At 34.3% G+C, this 18,261-nt stretch overlaps 1 protein-coding gene across 1 annotated transcript in view; it reads right to left on the bottom strand.

Annotated features, from left to right (window-relative positions):
- The window catches only part of LOC137243135 (putative fatty acyl-CoA reductase CG8306), a 31,306-nt gene extending 18,020 nt beyond the window's left edge, over nucleotides 1-13,286 (bottom strand). The window contains exons 1-2 of the mRNA XM_067770454.1: nucleotides 13,131-13,286; nucleotides 10,904-11,011 (exon numbers count right to left, since the gene is read on the bottom strand). Coding sequence (XP_067626555.1) covers nucleotides 10,904-10,911 — 8 coding nt within the window. The 5' untranslated portion in view covers nucleotides 10,912-11,011; nucleotides 13,131-13,286. The remainder of the gene's footprint in view (nucleotides 1-10,903; nucleotides 11,012-13,130) is intronic.
- Nucleotides 13,287-18,261: the final 4,975 nt, after the last annotated feature.

Here is an 18,261-nt window from a genome sequence, read left to right as displayed (position 1 = left end):
GAGACACAACCCTCTGTTGTATTTCTGTGTATAACCAACATAGCTGAATTTTTAAGGCTGTTTAACTCTGTAATCTTTTCTGTAATTTATTTTGCTTTTGGAAAAATTACCTATTTGAAAAAAACTGGCTGAAAAATATTGGCATAACAGCTTAAGTTAAATCAAGAATGGAAAATCTTGGAAAATTTGAGCAGATGTGGCAATTTCGCGCGTCCGTTGAACGAAGTATTGACAATCTGCTGATCATCGCTAGGAAATTAGCGACATTCCATCAACTAAGCAGCACTTTAGCAATACTACTGTTATTATTGGGCCGCTCAAACACACACATATTAATTGTGCATTAAATCTAAAATATACAAATACACCATAATAATTTACACGGCCAAAGCCATAATAATTTACACGGGTCATCAATTCTTTCTCTGATTCAAAATCTGAACTACCAGCGCTACCGTCAACAGCTCAGTGTCATCATTGCCAGTAGCGCCAATAACACCAAACTCGTGCCTGACACACAAAAGCGTTTCACTCAATAGCGCAAGTAAAATGTACTACGCACTCACTACTAAGTAGCGTCAAAAATTCGCTTCGAGTCATTTCGTCAATGAGCTACCATTGAGCTGGTACCGCATTGGAGCTGGCGCCATGCAATTTACATCACTAAAATTGCGCGAATGCCCAGGCTCATGACTTTGTTAATCCAGATGGTGAAAACGAACACTCAAAGGAATGCAACCTTGCAAACAACATCGGTAAGTGTTGCATACTTTTCTGCGCACTTGATTTTGTTTTACAGATTTTTGGCGATGGAATTTTAGCTAAGCCAAAGTTGGAATATTAGCCGTGTTTTTTTATACACGCGTATAGGTTTACGTTTGCGCGTGAAAAAAAACGCCTATCCTCGCTTACATAATGCTTAGGAGACCCATCTAACGGCAGTGGTTAAACAACTAGCTACAGCTACAGCGTGTACCGAAAAGCGGAGACACGACCCTCTGTTGTATGCCTGTGTATAAAATATAGCTAAATCAGTTGCGATGAATTGTGGACACACATAGAATACATAGAATTAGTGTAGGGGGTGAAACAAAAACACATATTTCAGTTACATCTGCGTATAATGCGTAATGGAATTTATTAGTACACATTTTATGCGCAGCAACTTCAGAGGTGTATTTAAAGTTTGGCGCTTAGCAGTCCATATAAATTATAAGCGTATAGACGTTTACGTGTAAAAAAAAATACGGCTATTATTTTAAAACAGATTTAACACACAGAGCAGAGATCTGCAATGAGTAGTTGTAAACTGAACGCCACATAGGCCAAGAATAAAATATGATTTAAGTTAGTTAACACTGTTTGACACAATTTTATATGTGCTCTCTGTCAAAAGCCGAGTTAGGTCTTTAGCAGGTATTCGAATCGAAGAACTTGACTGTTCAAAGTTGACTTCGAAGAAACCCTGTAATGTTGATGCCTTAAAAGAAATGGATAGAATGAGAAACGTTACAAATAACTAAGTAAAGTTTAGGTAACTAATTTAAACAATATTTTACCCTACTAAAAATTAAAAAAAAAATTTATGTTTAAATTAAATTTAAGAAAAAGGCTTTTCTAAGAACAAGCTTATATATATTACTTGTTAATAAAACGAACTAAAAAGTAAAAAATAAAATTAAAGAAAAAAAACTTTTTTAAAAATAAGCTTTTATTTCTTTGGTTAATAAAATTAACTAAAAAGTAAACAATAAATTGACTCTAAAGAAATATAACACTTTATAAGTTCATTGTAAGCTTAAACGATAATTAGGCTTTTTCGTCTGCGACAAAAAAATTCTATATCGTACATAATTATATATTTTTAACATTAAAACTTTACACCTAAATTATTAAAGCTTACAGTTTATATCACAGTCCTAATTGTTCTAATAAAAGCGTGTTACATTGCGATAGCAAGAAAATGAGATCCTAAATGTTCTTAATTATACCATCAAAATTTAACACGTTTTTTATTAGAACAATTTGGACTGTGATATAAACTGTAAGCTTTAATAATTTAGGTGTAAAGTTTTAATGTTAAAAATATATAATTATGTACGATATAGAATTTTTTTGTCGCAGACGAAAAAGCCTAATTATCGTTTAAGCTTACAATGAACTTATAAAGTGTTATATTTCTTTAGAGTCAATTTATTGTTTACTTTTTAGTTAATTTTATTAACCAAAGAAATAAAAGCTTATTTTTAAAAAAGTTGTTTTTCTTTAATTTTATTTATTTCTATGCCATGCCTTCGGCCTTTGAATGAATAGCACAAATGAACATCAATCAAGTGTGGCTAGTTGAACAGGTTTTCGTTAATGGATTTACCAATAAATTACAAGTTACCGTTTTATGATAACATTGTACATATCGCTGCCTTCCCGAGCAAACGTGCTAAGTCTACTTTTTGTGAAAATTGAGATTTGAATGCAGTTAGATAGGAAAACTAAAAATACATCATTTAACATCACCACCGCCATGGTGTGGTGGCAGCGTGCTCCGCCTACCACACTGAAGATCCTGGGTTAAAGTAGCATTGCAAATTTAGAAAAAAGTTTTTCTAAGCGGTGTCGCCCATCGGAATTGATTTGGAAAACACTCCGAGTGTATTTCTGTTACGTAAAGCTTCTCAGTGAAAATTCATCTGCCTTGTAGATGCCGTTCGGAGTCAGCATAAACCATGTAGGCCCCGTCCCGCCAATTTGTACGAAAAGTTTAAAGGAGCACGACGCGAAGGGGTAGATAAGCTCGGCGAAAAATCTCTTCTGACGTTATCGGGCCTTACATTTGTTTATTTATAGACTTTTCATGAACAGCTTTGTCGAACAGTTGCTTATTTAATTCTCATTTCTGTATGTCATATTCACGTTTGTCTTTTAGTTATATGCGTGTACTACTACCATAGTATTGTTGTAAAAAGAACATTTTGAATACTTGAGTTATTTATTCGACAGTTCAGTGGTTCGAACTATAGCAGAAGAATTCCTAAAATTCGTTACAATACCCACTTAAGAACTGTTCCAAAAAGAAAATGCACACTTTATTTTGCTTGCCCTTTGACGAGTTTATACTTTTCCTCTGCCAATTCTGCTAGCATGCTCGTATTTAAACTAGTTGATCCTTAAAAGAAGGTAGCAAAACATAAATCTCCTCATTCTGAGTTTTGTTTTTACCAGTTTTGATTAACTTTTATACATTTTTTTCGAGAAGAGCTACTTTTGATATCTTCAATGGCTTGTAACTAACGACTTGAAAAACTTATTAATTTACTTCTTCTAAATGTGAGCGGTGCCACGCCTATTTTGGCTAAATTTTACCAAATTTATATTTTTCGTCACAAAATCAACCCACAAATACAATTTTATTGTTTTGTCGGTTTTTGTTTATGAATTATCGCATATTTTCCATTTTTCGAAATTTCGATATTAACTTTTTTCTAAGTGGGCGTGGCCACCAACTTCGCCGGGTTTTTGTTTATAGCTTAAGAATTTTTAAAATTTCTTCTTACTTTATTGTTTTTTTTTGGAAAGAAATTCGAAATTTACGAAATGGAAAAGTGGGTGTGGTTGTGGTCCGATTTCGCCTTTTTTCAATACCAATTTATTTGGGGTAGATATAAGCCAGCGTACCAAATTCGGTGAGGATATTTGAATTTTGCTCAGCTTATCGTGGTAAAGGACGGACGGATGGACATTTCTCAATCACAATCTTTTTCGATGCTGATAATTTCCAAACAAGGAAGTCTATATCTATCTTGATGCCTTTGTGCCATTACGTACGAATTTTATCTAATCAAAGTCATAATATTCATGTCAACAAGTTAAGTATAAAAATGAATGAAAAAATTCTTTAAAGAAAATGTGATAAGTCAACATTAAAAAAACAAAATTGAATTAAGAAAATGTGTCGAGCCCCAGAAGTGCTCATAACTTTGCAATGAATTTATTTTGGAATATGCCGATTGATTAGTGGTATTTGAACAAAACGAATTGAATAAGAAAATTTAATTTTTAGATTCAGAAATTTTAACAGGAAGCAAATTTAGGCGGTTTTTTGTCCCCCATGAAAACTTAATAAAATGGACTTAGCACGTTTGCGCACGAACCTAGCGATACATTATTGCAGTTACTATTGTAAATGCAAAAAAAAAAAAACAAGTAAAGGTGTCTAAGTTCGGGTGTAACCGAGCACTATATACTCAGCGTGTGCTTCAATTGTACATTTCACTTCAGATAAATTACTTTTCTACATTACACGTGGCACCGCCCGTTTAAAAGAAAAATGTCTCCCCATTTCCTCTTACAGTAAAACTTGCTAAGTGAAATATCATTGATTCAAAACTATTTTTTGCTAAGTTTAACTTCTTATTCTAGTCTACGACCCTTTTAAACTTGTTTTATATCTAAGTTGCCGTGGTCTTTAACCGATCCCGTCCATTTTTACTAGAAATATTTTCTGCTATAGGCAAAATATGTGTACACTATTTCATTACGAGATGTTAATTTTTCTTCGAGTTATGGCTCCCGAAACATAGAAAATTGCTTAGTCATAAAAGCGGCGGTGCCACGCCCATTTTTAAAAATTTGAAGTTTTTCCTATTTATTGTTATAAATCCACTTGGGAAATGAGATACCATTGTTATAAAGCTCTTTTTTGCAAAGATATAGCTTATTTTATTCGTCCACGACCCTTTTAAAAATCTTTTATATAAAAGTGGGCGTCGTCCTTAACCGATTTCGTAAATTTTTCTTCAAAGCATTCCTTATAGTAAAGGAACCTCTCTGCCGAATTTTGTTGCGATAGGTTTAACGATTTTTGATTTATGATTAATAATATTTGTAAAATTTATTTTATCACAAGTGAGCGGTGCCACGCCTATTTAAAAAAATTGTTATCAAGAGTCTCAATATCAGTCCACATGTCAAATTTCAACATTCTAGGTTTATTAGTTACTAAGGTGCATTAGTTATCATCCGATTTCGTTCATTGGTGTTGAACAATCTATTCTGGGTCCAGACAAGCTCGTGTACCAAATTTGGTGAAGATATCTTAATATTTACTCAAGTTATCGTGTTAAGGTACGGAAGGACGGACGGACATGGCTCAATCAGATTTTTTTCGATACTGATGATTGAGATATACATATGTAAGTCTATATCTATCTCGATTCCTTTATACCTGTACAACCAACCGTTATCCAATTAAAGTTGATATATACTCTGTCTGCAAAGCATGCTGAGTATAAAAAAATTGCAAGCACTAAGGCATTTGGCACGTCAAAATATGGGATTACGTTTGTCCAATTTTATAAAAATTTTTTTTTTCATATTCAATGTGTCTTTGTTTTTATGTAAATTAAATAATATGGATATATTAACTGATCATATGTACTTTTGTTTCAATAGGCCTAGATATTGGTGTGATTTACCGGTTGAGCAAGTGTTGAAAAATATCGATCAAAATGTATAGTCTCCATTTCGACACTCAAGAGATTTCAAGTCCCGTCCAGAAGTGAGTGTGACCACAGAGAGCTGGAATGAAGTACATTGCGGTCCTTTGGGACTAATGTCTCATATGCCCTAGTTTAGAAAAATCTAAAAATTACATGAGTAATCATAATAAAATTGAATCAAATGTCTGATAAAACATTTTCATCTACGAGAAACCTGAAGTATTCCTCTGCAAGTAGTGGCGCAGGGGTTTGAATGCGAGTTTAATTTAGAGTCATATAAAGTTTAAATGCGACTCTGCGAGATGCTTGGAGTTCATTGAGCTTAGAGCTGATAATATCTTTTTGATGAAGCTTTTATAATTTAACGCTCGCCCAAGCGCTGACTTAGTTACTTCATTTTTAAAGTGCCACTAGGAGTTGCACAAATATCGTGTGTGGAAATCTAGCGGGGCAAAATACTTCACTTTTCAAAGCAACTAATGCAACTTTTTTGTATTTGAAAGTAAAGAGCGACTTGCATAACAAGCTAAGTATATCATTAAAGTTAAAATAAAAAATTTATTTTAAGATTTATTATGCACCTTTTGCGATAATTATTGCCCAACCAACAGCATCGTTACGTTCATATATTACTTAATAATGAAATAAAATAGAGTAAAAAATACAATTGCATCATGTATATTCAACAGTCAAATCAACTATTTATAAACTACCCCACAGCCAATATGAATTCGATATCTGCATTTCGCCAATTTAAGAAACTGTTTTTTTTTTTAACAGACGACAAATCAATTGTCAAATTTCAAACATCTCAAGTAAAAGTAATTAAAGTTCCACCCAAGATTGTGGGCAAACATTGAACTAACATGGAAGAGGTCATGGGTTGAAACACTGGTGCAAGATATAGCGAATTTTTCTACTGAGATTTTACCACCTCTGGATACGCCAAAGCTTTACTTATTAAGTAGCACGCGTTTGGGGTTTTCGGCCTAGTTGAATATCAATCAGAGAGTTCTATTTATGAACTAATACTTTTTGTGACTAGTGTGGTGGTTCACTGCAGGGTATGTACGAATCTGCATGTACGCTCCAATGGACAATATTAACTCAGCAGTTAAGTTAAACAAATTCAGGCGAATCATAGTTTCGGTAGAGCCGGCTTTACAGAAAGCTGTCATTCAATCAGCCAGTCGCCCTCAAACTTTCAGAAAAAAACTGATAAACAAATTGGATCCCAAGAGTTAGCTTCAACGAAAAATTATAATTTAAGATACGTAATTATAATTTCATACTCCTCCCAACTCTTGTTTTTCAACAAAAATGTAATCAATGATATTGTTTTTTATAATTCAAGTAAGGTTTGGCTAAAAGCGCTGAACAGGTTGTCTCTACCCAACCAGTCTCACTGTTCATTGTTGTTTAGGGAGTTTCAGCTAAGTTGTACGTTATTTCTGCCCCATTGTGATGCTGAGAAAAGCTCTTGCAGTCCAGTACAATACGCTAGGCAGGCCGAAGCATACAGCACCTCAGTCGGAGTGCATCACGAACGGCGCTCTGTCGCTAAACAAATAAGGCGAGACTGGAAAGCGTATTTCCAAATGAGATGACTTGGGAAAAGTAAGCCTCCATTGCTTGGGCGAGTCAGGAGCGCGAAGTAGGGAGCAAGTTGCTAAAATAAGATTAAACCATCTGGGTCGAAGGCTTCTTCCCATGAGACACTACGTACGCAGGGAAACACCTCGAGAGCATATAAAAAGGCATCTAAAACAATCTCACTCTTGCGGTACACGGTAGGGGGGCTTGGTGTTTCTGATAGGTCTGTGCTTTCGCGTAGCAGTGTACGAGTATGAAAAGTTACGCGTAGGTCCAAACTGTCGTTTTTTGTAAATAAAGTTGTATACCATTTTAAGTATATATGATGTTTTCAATCCACATTTTTTAATCGACACCTATTTAAGGGATGTTTTAAACAGCACATTTTCTTCTTTTGTCGATAGGATAGTGAGTTAAAGTTATAGCGCGTTATTGCTGATTTTTTAATAATAAATAAAATAATTAGACGCATTAACACATGCACACATAAATGACATCTTGCATTATTTCTTGACGGTTCCACAATGATATCACTGCGTTGTCAAAATGTTAGTTTTACATATAAGATAAATCTTATTCTTAACCATAGAGCTACATATTTCATGCAAACGAACACTTGTAGGCTTATGAACTTACTATAAAACTAACTGCGGACGCTGCTGATGCATGGGAGTAATGTGCTTGCCTACCATATCGAAGGAAGCAGGTTCGGGCAAGGTATCATCAAACATAGAAATGTTTCAGAAACAAAAATTTATGTTTATAAGGGGTTTGCTCCTCCGCAGTATTTTGGCAAACTCCCTGAAAGTATTTCTGATATTAAAATCTTCGCGATAAAAATTAATCTAGTTAAGCGGATGCCGTTCGAAGTTCGAATTAAAAATGCAGGCCTCAACCCTCGAAGGAAAAAGTTAAACGTAGCACCGGGGTGTGGTGGTAGTGTGTTCCGCTTACCACACCGAAGGCCGAGTGTATTTCTGGCATGAAAGCTTTTCAGTGAAAATGCATCTGCCGCTAGGAGTCCGCGTAAAACATGCAGGTCCCGTACCACCAATTTGTAGGGGACATTATTTTCTTTTGTTTTAATTGCGTATACGTGTAACGTAATGCATATTCAATTAAAAAAAATATATATATATGACGCTAACTGAACGAGAAGCTCGGCCTGAATCTCCTCGGAGGTAAATCATGCCAAGTATTTATTTTTTTAATCTACTCAGGCATATGTACATATGTATATTGTGCCAAATTATTATGGTATACTATGTACTTGAGTCAATAAAAAAGCAGGTCATATTTGAGTGAGAGATCGAATCAAGATCAAAAACTGCTTGACACATTGAATACATTAACTACTCTGTCATGCTCTGGATATACTCATACTAAAAAAAAAACGATCCAAGCAAAGCTTTAAGTAAAATATGCATTAACTAAAATAACGTTTGTGTCCGTATAATCTCTTAATTGCATTTCTATACATGAGATAATTAGGGCTCTTCGTTATTTATAAGCTAATTGGCAGCGCCTGAACATAAGCTTTAGACATCTATCATTAATTTTACTTGTTAGCAAAGTTTCCGCTTACTCAAGAATAAAAAAAATAATCATAACAAAAATTATTTGGCGCTAATTCGACTCTAATTAACGTAAGGAAGTTATTGCAGTTTTTCTATACAAGTGGTCAGACATTCAGCCTCAATGAAACCAAGACCTTCGCTTAATGAGAAACATTTCGTTCCAGATACACATTCGAGGAGAGGGCCAGCCACTCTCGAAGAGCAACCCCAATTTAATATATATTTTGGTACTACCTCATCCGATAGACGAACTCAAAACCATTTGCTATGGCATGTCAGTAGAAAAGGTTTCAGATATATACCGGACGATTACTTTATTCCACTTTTGAGTTATGTAGAACGCACGTTAGACATTTTGCATTTTTTAGATGAATTTCCTTAAATTTAAACTACCAATCGTTGCTGAAAATTTCAAAAACATGACATATCTACTTATCTTAAGAACTGAACAAGATGAGTTTTTATACCACTCTTGAAGTAAAATTTTTTAAATATATTAAAAAAAAGTTATTTGCGAATAACTTAGATAAGAAAATGTCAAGGTTTATCAGTTTAGTACCCACAAAATTTAATTTTTAATACTAAACATATTTTTCTTTTTACCTTCAATGGACAATCTCATTTCATTTGTTCTGCTGCATTGTTCGATTTGCCACTGACGTGCGACACGAAACATTTTCATAAATTTATAAATTTAAATTATGCACTAACATATACATAAAAATTCAATCTTAGCCCAAAACTTCAATGTCAGATAAGTGTCTGCCACCTTCCGTGCTAGTATATGAGGTATGCGGCCAGCACAGGGTTTAACATTTTCCGCCTATTGTGATTTTTTAATTTGATTCACGTCACTTAACTTAAAATAAATATTTATTTAAAGAGAAAGTTCAGGCTGATTGCAGTCGATAATCTTTTCGAATACGAATGTCCATGTATGAAGGCACCAGTTCATTATACGTGAATATACTTGTTTGCAATTGCATTTTTTTAATTATCTTTATATCAACCTAATTGATAATAACAGTTCTATACGCGCAATCGATATCATAATAATGATATATGTATGTGCATAACTAAGTTCTTTCATATAATGTTTACATTGATGTACATATATAATTAAATACAATCTTTTTAAACTCAACCCCCATTAGCGCAAAATTCTCAGAAACAAGTTTTAGCATTGTATGAACAACGGTCAGCCCTAGAAGGTTATACATCACCAGCAGTTTTGGAAAAATATCGTGCTGGAAATAAGGCCCGTTACAACTGAGCAGAGTCGCAAACAAAAACAGCCATGATAATCAAAGTGTAAGTATTCAGATATGCCGAAAGCCGCAATGCAGATATTCAAGAAAAACAAATGTTAACAGTCTAGGCCAAGGCAAATCCATACAAGGTTACGGCAAAGCGAAATTTCATTGATTTCGATTTGCTGACATATTCCTCGTGTTCCAATGAAACATGAACCAGATCCCTATGGTTCACATTGTTGTTGCATTTGCATGTTAAATCTGTATCCGTCTCTTGTTCATGTTTCATTGGAACACGAGGATTGTTGTACAAGGCCATTGTGAATTCATACAAGTGGCGAATGTTTGAAAAAAAAAAACGTTCACAATAGTAAACGGCCTGGATCAACTGTTAAATCGCTGTTCGATTACTTAATTAATTTGCTCTAGTGTTTTTCAAAATTTTTTAGACGACTATTGTACACTGGGTTATTTATATATTTTAAAATGTTTGCTTAACTGGCTACTCATATTTTATTTATTAACAACATTTTAAAAATTAATATTAATTTTTAGTCTCATTTTCTGTGGATAAATTTGAAACAAAAGTTGGTTTGAAACACAAGTGAGCAATTCATGGCACTTCAATTTCTTAACCGCGAGCAAAAAACAAACCTTTCTTCCATTCTCTGGCCATTCGCGAAAGCCGTTCTCCCTGTCAGCAATTATTTGACTGGTAGGCATGGCAATGGAGGAATAGAAAGATTTTTCACTTATATGAATTCACAATGTACAAGGCGTTGAATGGAAAATAATCAAGAAGAAATCAGCTGTTGGGATAACAACACCTGGTATTCAATTCACCTTGGCCTAGGCACAACTCGCGGTTCATAAAAATAAATTTAGATCACTTAATCGACGAAAACATGTTTGCAAATTATCAACAAAAATAGCGTTCTCTGAAGGCGCCCATTTACACATACATAGTAAAATTGTCTCAACTTACTCGGCCATTTTCCTGCTGATCGCTTTTTGCTTCTGTTATTTTGTACCGCTATCCTCAAACTGCAGCAATATTACAATATGTGCCACCTTCAACACGCCCGAAAGAAACCTAAAAAACAAATCAACCGTATGTAGCTTACTTCAACATTGCCGCGTTTTTTTTTTTTATTAGATTTTATTAATTTTTCACATTTGCTTCTTTTGTTTATTCGCTTTTATTTTTGTTTTGTTGCGTAGTTGCTGCTCCGGCTGACGCGTCATGTGCTAATCGATAAAGTTGATCAAGCATTCCATGGATAATGACAACTTTCGGCCGCTTTATGAGTTGCTATCCTCATTGATTTTCAGTGCCATTAAATAAAAAATAAAAAAAAATAAATGTTAGGCGCGATAACCTCCGAAGAGATTTGAGGCCGAGTTTCTCTTCCAATTTGCGTCGTGCTCCTTTATATTTAACTGACCTACTTAATTGTGGCTTAAGACCACGTTTACACATGCACTATCCTACAAAAAACCCACAATCATTGTGAATGAAACGAAGTGTGATATCTTATCTGTCAACTGACTGACAGGATGTTCAATATGGCTACTTTTTAGCATTGTGAATGATGACTAAGTGTGATATCTTATCTGTCAACTGACTGACAGGATGTTCAATACGGCTACTTTTTAGCGTTTTGACAGGGTGTTCAATATGGCGGCGCATAGGGCGGGTGATAGAAAGAGATACAGAATGAGACAGCGATAGTCAATTACAAATCAGGTGATCCAATCACTTTGGAATTTTGACGTCTATGCAGAAGATATCACACTTAGTTTCATTCACAATGCCCACAATAGTTAATGTTTACATATATCCTATCCCTAGAAACTAGATTATTGGCTTTCAAATGACATTCTCGAGGAAAAAACTCGGAATTTCTAAAATCTGTTCATAATTACCGATATGGGAAACTTAATTCTTTAAAATACATATGTTAAACGGCTAGACCAGGTACTGTTTTTTTTTTAGATAATTTCATACGAGCTACATATCTCTTTAAAAAGCTCGACAATTTTAAGTAGGTACCTACTAAATTTTTACTGTGAATATGCCCCAATTTCTTTGCTTATTCCTAATCAGTAATGAAATAAATTTTGCAAATTGTATATATTTCTTTCCTATACCTGGAATTATCTCAAGGAAGCACGAAATCAAAGTGAAATGTCAACCAAATCATAGGAAAGGTGGCTCTTACCGTTAGTTTTGACAGCTAATAATATATATATTCATAGGGAGGGGCATATGTGAACAAATAGATTAAATAATTTGGTTTTATTGTAGATTAGTGCATGTGTAAATAAAATACTTTTGGCATGAGCTCAAGAAAAGTTTGAGAAAAAATAATGTAATTCTTTACTTTAGGGTACAACTGCTAAAACTCGTCCAAAAATATTGGGAGGTGTCAAAAGACGCGCTTTGGACCCAGGATCACGAATCCGAAAGCGGAAATTGGAAATTTTATATCTTTTGGGAGATATTTGCAAACAAAATTGAAAATTTTCATGTGGTTCTTGTAATTTTCCCACTCCCCGTTTCGGAGCGCCCGGGGCCAAATTGCGGTTTTTTGGAAATATCTTTTGACAGAAATAAAATTTCCGCTTTCGAATTCGTGGTCCTGGGATAAAAACGCGTCTTTTGACACTTCCCCCCATATTTTTGGACGAGTTTTAGCAGTTGTACCCTAAAGTAAAGAATTACCAAAAATAAGACCTTTTTAATCGCTATTTTTGATGAAGCTTTATTTAGTTGAATTCTTTTGTTGTGGCCACACTGCATGGAATGCTCCACATACAAGTAAATGCAAATAAATGAATACAATAGTTCACTGTTCAACCGGTGCTGAGAAGACAACAAAAACTTAAGCATTTTCACAAGAATAAAACTAATAACCCAACACGATAAAATTAAGAAGCGGTCGAAAAAAAATTAAAATAAAAACTGAAAACGGGTTCGACTCCCACTCCCGGGGGAAAAGGCTTTGCAGAGATTTACAAGGTATAATCGAAACAGCTGTCGCCTTGTCCGTTCTGATGTCACGTTGTTTAAAATTTTCCCAAATTATTAAATAAAAAAAATGAAAAATTCACAACTTCAAAGTCAAGCGATCTTCATTCGATTTGGTGTTACTTTAGTATCTTTTTCTGAGCGGCTTATGTAGTAATTTTTATTTATATGTATTTTTTACCTTTTCTTAAATTTGTATCAACAATGCAAAAACGCGTCTGGGAATAATATTTTTACGATGAGTCAACCGCAACAACTTTTATTTACACACAAACAAAGTAAGAAAATACGACCAACGCGTACCGCAGCCAAAGTTGAACTGGATTGGCGCAAAAGTAGGCGAAGTTTTAGTAGCAGAAAGTGGTTGATCGCCTCGTGCCGTTTTTTGTGGCGTAGCAACATGAACCATACGGAATCTCAAAAAATTAAAAAGTAGTAGATACTTATAGCGTTTTCTATTCTGGCAAAATTGTTACGCTTTTTGTACGCCGCGCAAGGGTTGTAAATATATTTTGTTTTGTTCTAAAAAGCAGGTAACGCCTTTACGGGGTATTTCGTTATTTTGTGAAAATTGTTGCCTGTTCGCAACGCAAAAGCGTTACACTTTTACCCTGCAAAAAATGGCGGTGTGGCAGTGCTAAACCAGCTGATCGTGAAAATTTATTTTCATAACTTCACATATTTTTAGCGAAGAAAATTTAAATGAAGGAAATAATTGCTAATGAATTTTTATTATCATTGACAGCGCGTTTGTGAAAATCAACTAATACACGGGGTAGCCATATATGTTTTTTGCATGCACTATAAACGTTGAACATTTTCTGGGGGTAGGAGTAACTCTATTAAGGCTTTACCATTTACTTAGGCAAAAATTTATTAAAAAAAACCCCTATTAAATTGGCTCTCGGGGCCAAATGGTGCAATTTGACAAATGAAAGGTAAATGACATTCATGGTGGTGAATACGAAGGCTCGACAAACATACAAACACATGCTTTCCATGTATTTTGTTTATGAAATATTTGAGTTTAACCTCAAAACCGCACTTTGCCATAAGTAGGAGTGTTAAATAAAATAAAAAAAACAGCTGCTGTAGAACTAAAACAATGCAAAATTTAAAAAAAAAATAAAAGTTTTTAGTTCATGTTTTATTTCTCATAAACTTTTAAATTTTACCACCGAAACAGCAAAAAAAAGCGTAACAATACTTTTACTTGGCATATAAATTAGTGAGATAAAATTTTGACATGGATTTCAGGATATATCTAATTTTCTACTTTTTCCAAAAACTTATTTAATTTTCATACGAGAAAAGGCACGACTGTGATCATTCAGTCAGTATGCCACACTTTTCAGTAGCTTCTTCTAAAACTATAACTATTGCATACTTTTAGGCGCCTTTGCATTATTATCTACATAGTTCGTATTTGTTGCGTTTGTGTGAGGAGAATTTGTTGTGTTGTCTAAAATCAGCCTCGTTTTATTAGGACACTGAAACCAAAGAAATTGAAATTATAAGAAGGTTGAACACGTCGGTATAACAGTTTTTTTGGCGAGTTGAGTCCAGAAGAACAAATTAGTGGAGTTCACCACATGCCACACACTATTTTTCGTGTTTGCCAAATTCACCAAATGCAAGCCGCGGCGAGCATATTTTCGCCGCGTAAAATATGAGAAGTGTCAAAATACAAATAAAAAGAATGAATAAAAATGATATTGCCTAGAATCTTGTCTACTTTGTTACTCTTTCGGTAAGATGTATGCCGAAATTGGGGTGCTTTTCGGCAAAAAATTATATTCCTTGTTTACTTCTACCAATTGATTTTAACCGCGGCGGCCTTTAAATCCTTAGGTGTGTGGCAATTAACAAACTTTCATTCGTAATGTTTGATAATGGGAGAAATGTCAAAATACAAATAAATTGAATAAAAATCATCTTGTCTTGCCTACTTTGTTTCTCTTTCGGTACAATCTATGCCGAAATTGGGGTGCTTTTTAGCAAGTAATTATGGTACTTGTTTACTTCCACCAATTGATTTTAACCGTGGTGGCCTTAAATTCTTAGGTGTGTGGTAATTAACAAACTTTCATTCATAATTCAATATGTCCTCGCCCCGCTGCGCACGCAACTTTTGATGATTCAGGGTTCGAATACCACATTTTATTTATTTTTATTTTTTTTCTTCTTTAAATCATCCAAACAAAATCAATCAATCAATCAACAACCAAAATCATCAAAAGGCCACACAGAATTCAAACATTGTTTGAAATTTCCTTTCAATTGTTTGAAATTGTTCTCAATGGTAAAAGAGGCCATCGAAAGCTAGCATGGTAATAGGCGACCATATAAAATAGCAAATGTCGCTAATGTCGCAATATGCAAACATTTTTCCTAACATCCATACCCGCCTTCTCCTCATCCACAAGCACAAAAGTCAAACCAGAGACAAAATTAGAGTTGGGTTGTTTCGTTCTGAACTTGTTCAATTGACCGGGTCTCTCAACTGAACAAGTGAACTAGATCTTCGATTTCGGTTCTATTTGTTCTTTTAGTTCTTATACAAAGCATTGCTGCATACACACCGCCATCTATACTTGTTGGCTTTTTTCGCGGGTGCAAGCAGCAGTGAACAAATTTGCTTGAAAAAAAAAGAACAGATGAACAAAAAGAACAACTTGTTCGTTCATCAGAAAAAGAACGAAAGATTCGAATCTCTGAAATGAACGAAAAAGCACAACTCTAGACAAAATATTAAATTTTGATTTTGTGTCGATTCTTATTACCAACACATTCAAACATTTCGTCCGGCCGCGTACATATAGGCCAAAACTAACACAACATTAGATTTTGGCGAGGAATCTTACATTCCCGCCTACGTCATATGGTACATGGTTAAGTATTGCATTTCGCATCTCTAATGAATGCTGATAAGTAAAAAGTACTATACAAACCAAAGAGGATAATAGAGCTATCTCCTTTGTACAACATATAAATATGTTTCCAAGTTAGAAATTATATATATGTCCCACGCATTCACTCACCATTCACCATTCACTAGATTGAAACTCATCCTTATAACTACCTGTTAGGCTATCAAAGTTAACAAGCTATTGTGGCACAGCTGGGTAGGCAAGTACATTGTTGTACGATCTGGTGGGTTCGAAGCCCGCTCTAGTTCATCCTTTTTTATTTTTTTTAGATGAAATTATAAAAATGCCCATATAAATTAGCAAATGTCGCTAAAATATGCAAGCATTTTTCCTAACTTCCATACCCGCCTTCGCCTCATCCACAAGCACAAACCAGATACAAAATCTTAAATTTTGATTTTGTGTCGATTCTTCTTACCAACACATTCAAACATTTTGTACGGCTTCGTACATATAGGCCAAAACTAATACAATCTTAAATTTTTTGCCGAGGAAATCTTACATTCCCGCCAACGTCTCATTCTGAAAATCACAAACATAAGAGGAAGAACAAAAAATAGAAAGAAGTCAGACAAAATTTAAAATTTGATTCTTCCTACTAACCCATGCAAACTTTTCGTCTGGTCTCGTACGTATAGGCCAAAACTAACACATTCTTAGGCGAGGAAAACTTCCATTCCCTCCTACTTCTCGCCAAAGCAAATTTCTTTAATTTATTTTGCCAGAGATTTTAAAGGGAAATTTTGACTTCACCAGGCGCCAGGCATGCTTAACGAACGAAACGATATCATTTCGTTACGATAATCAACGTTAATAAACGAAACGAAGTCATTTCGTTTCGTTTATTAACGTTAAGAACGCCAAATTAACGTTAATTTGACGATCTTAACGTTAATAAACGAAACGAAGTGACTTCGTTGATTATCGTAACGAAATGATATCGTTTCGTTCGTTAAGCATGCCTGCCAGGCGCTCATAAAAATAAGCGCGTATCCGTCAAAAATATGAAACGAATTTTTTGGTGTTCGTACGGACACATGTATGCATCTCCTTTTACGCACGAGGGTGAGTATAGCCATCTCATATTTCGCACTTTAGAAATAGTAGAAAAAATTCTCTTTCGTTCCCGCCTTCATCTGATCCCAAACAAACAAATTACAAAAACCCATTGATGCAACCAAAACATTTGCTTATTTATATGTTTTTGCACAGTTTTCATATGCAACTAATGCAAACAAAGTATAATTAAACACTTGTTTTGGCAATTGTTATTAGTTTTCAAACACCAAAAACTTGTACTTGTTTTGGTATCTTTGTTTACTTTTTAATTTTCTCACACACTGCTTCACTATATATGTACATACATATGTACACAGTTCACTAGCTTCACCTTTGTGTTGATTTGATGGAAACCAAAATACTTGCTTATTTATATATTGTTGCACAGCTTTCAAATACAACTTATGCAACATAAATATAATATAAACACTTATTTTGGCAATTATTTCAAAATTAAAATACAAACACTTCTTTCCTTTGTCACACTTTCACACTTCTTCCTTTTGCACATTTTTGTTTTGCTACATCTTTCAGCAATGGCCGACATTTAAATCAACAACACAACACAAATTTCACAAATATTTTTTCAGACCACTTTTTGATATTATTTACAATATTTCATATTTCTTTATTTCACTCAAAACGGTTTTTTACTTTGATTACTTAAATTTTACTAAACGACCACCACTTATTAATTCAGTTTTGAAAGAATTACTTCGTATTTCTTTTCTTCTTATTGTTTTCAGCAATGGCCGACACTGCTTAAATTTGCACTTCACTTCACAGTTTCTTTTATTTCACTTTTTATTCACAATTTATTTTTCTAATCCTTTAAATCACTTCACTTTTTAAGAACACTTAGAACTTTGAACATATTTAAATAATTATTCACTGATAAATAATTATTTATCAGTGAATAATTATTTAAATAAAACCAAAAACTGCGCGACCGACCAAATCCAAAACAAAACTACATGAAAATCACGAAAATTCAATTAGAATTCGTTTTCGCCGCGCGGTGCGAAAGACGAGCCAAAGAGTATGGTGAACTCCACTAACCTGCTCTTTCAGAAAATTTTTGTTTTCTCGCTGAATTTTGAAGCAGCGAGTTCAACCTTCTTATAATTTCAATTTCTTTGCTGAAACATATGTACATATGCAGATTTCATTGTCTGCAGATTCATCACCAGTAAAAGTTCCGATGAGAATTGCGGAGCGAAAACAGGGCAAATAATGAATGCAAGCGATATCCTCTGAAAGAAAAGACTGTTTTTTTCGGGATTTCCTTATTGAGGACATACTACATCGATTGTAGCTGATGAA

This window comes from Eurosta solidaginis, chromosome 3 (assembly GCF_040869045.1).
Source record: "Eurosta solidaginis isolate ZX-2024a chromosome 3, ASM4086904v1, whole genome shotgun sequence".
Taxonomy (NCBI): Eukaryota; Metazoa; Arthropoda; class Insecta; order Diptera; family Tephritidae; genus Eurosta; species Eurosta solidaginis.
This window is presented reverse-complemented; position numbering and strand designations above follow the sequence as displayed.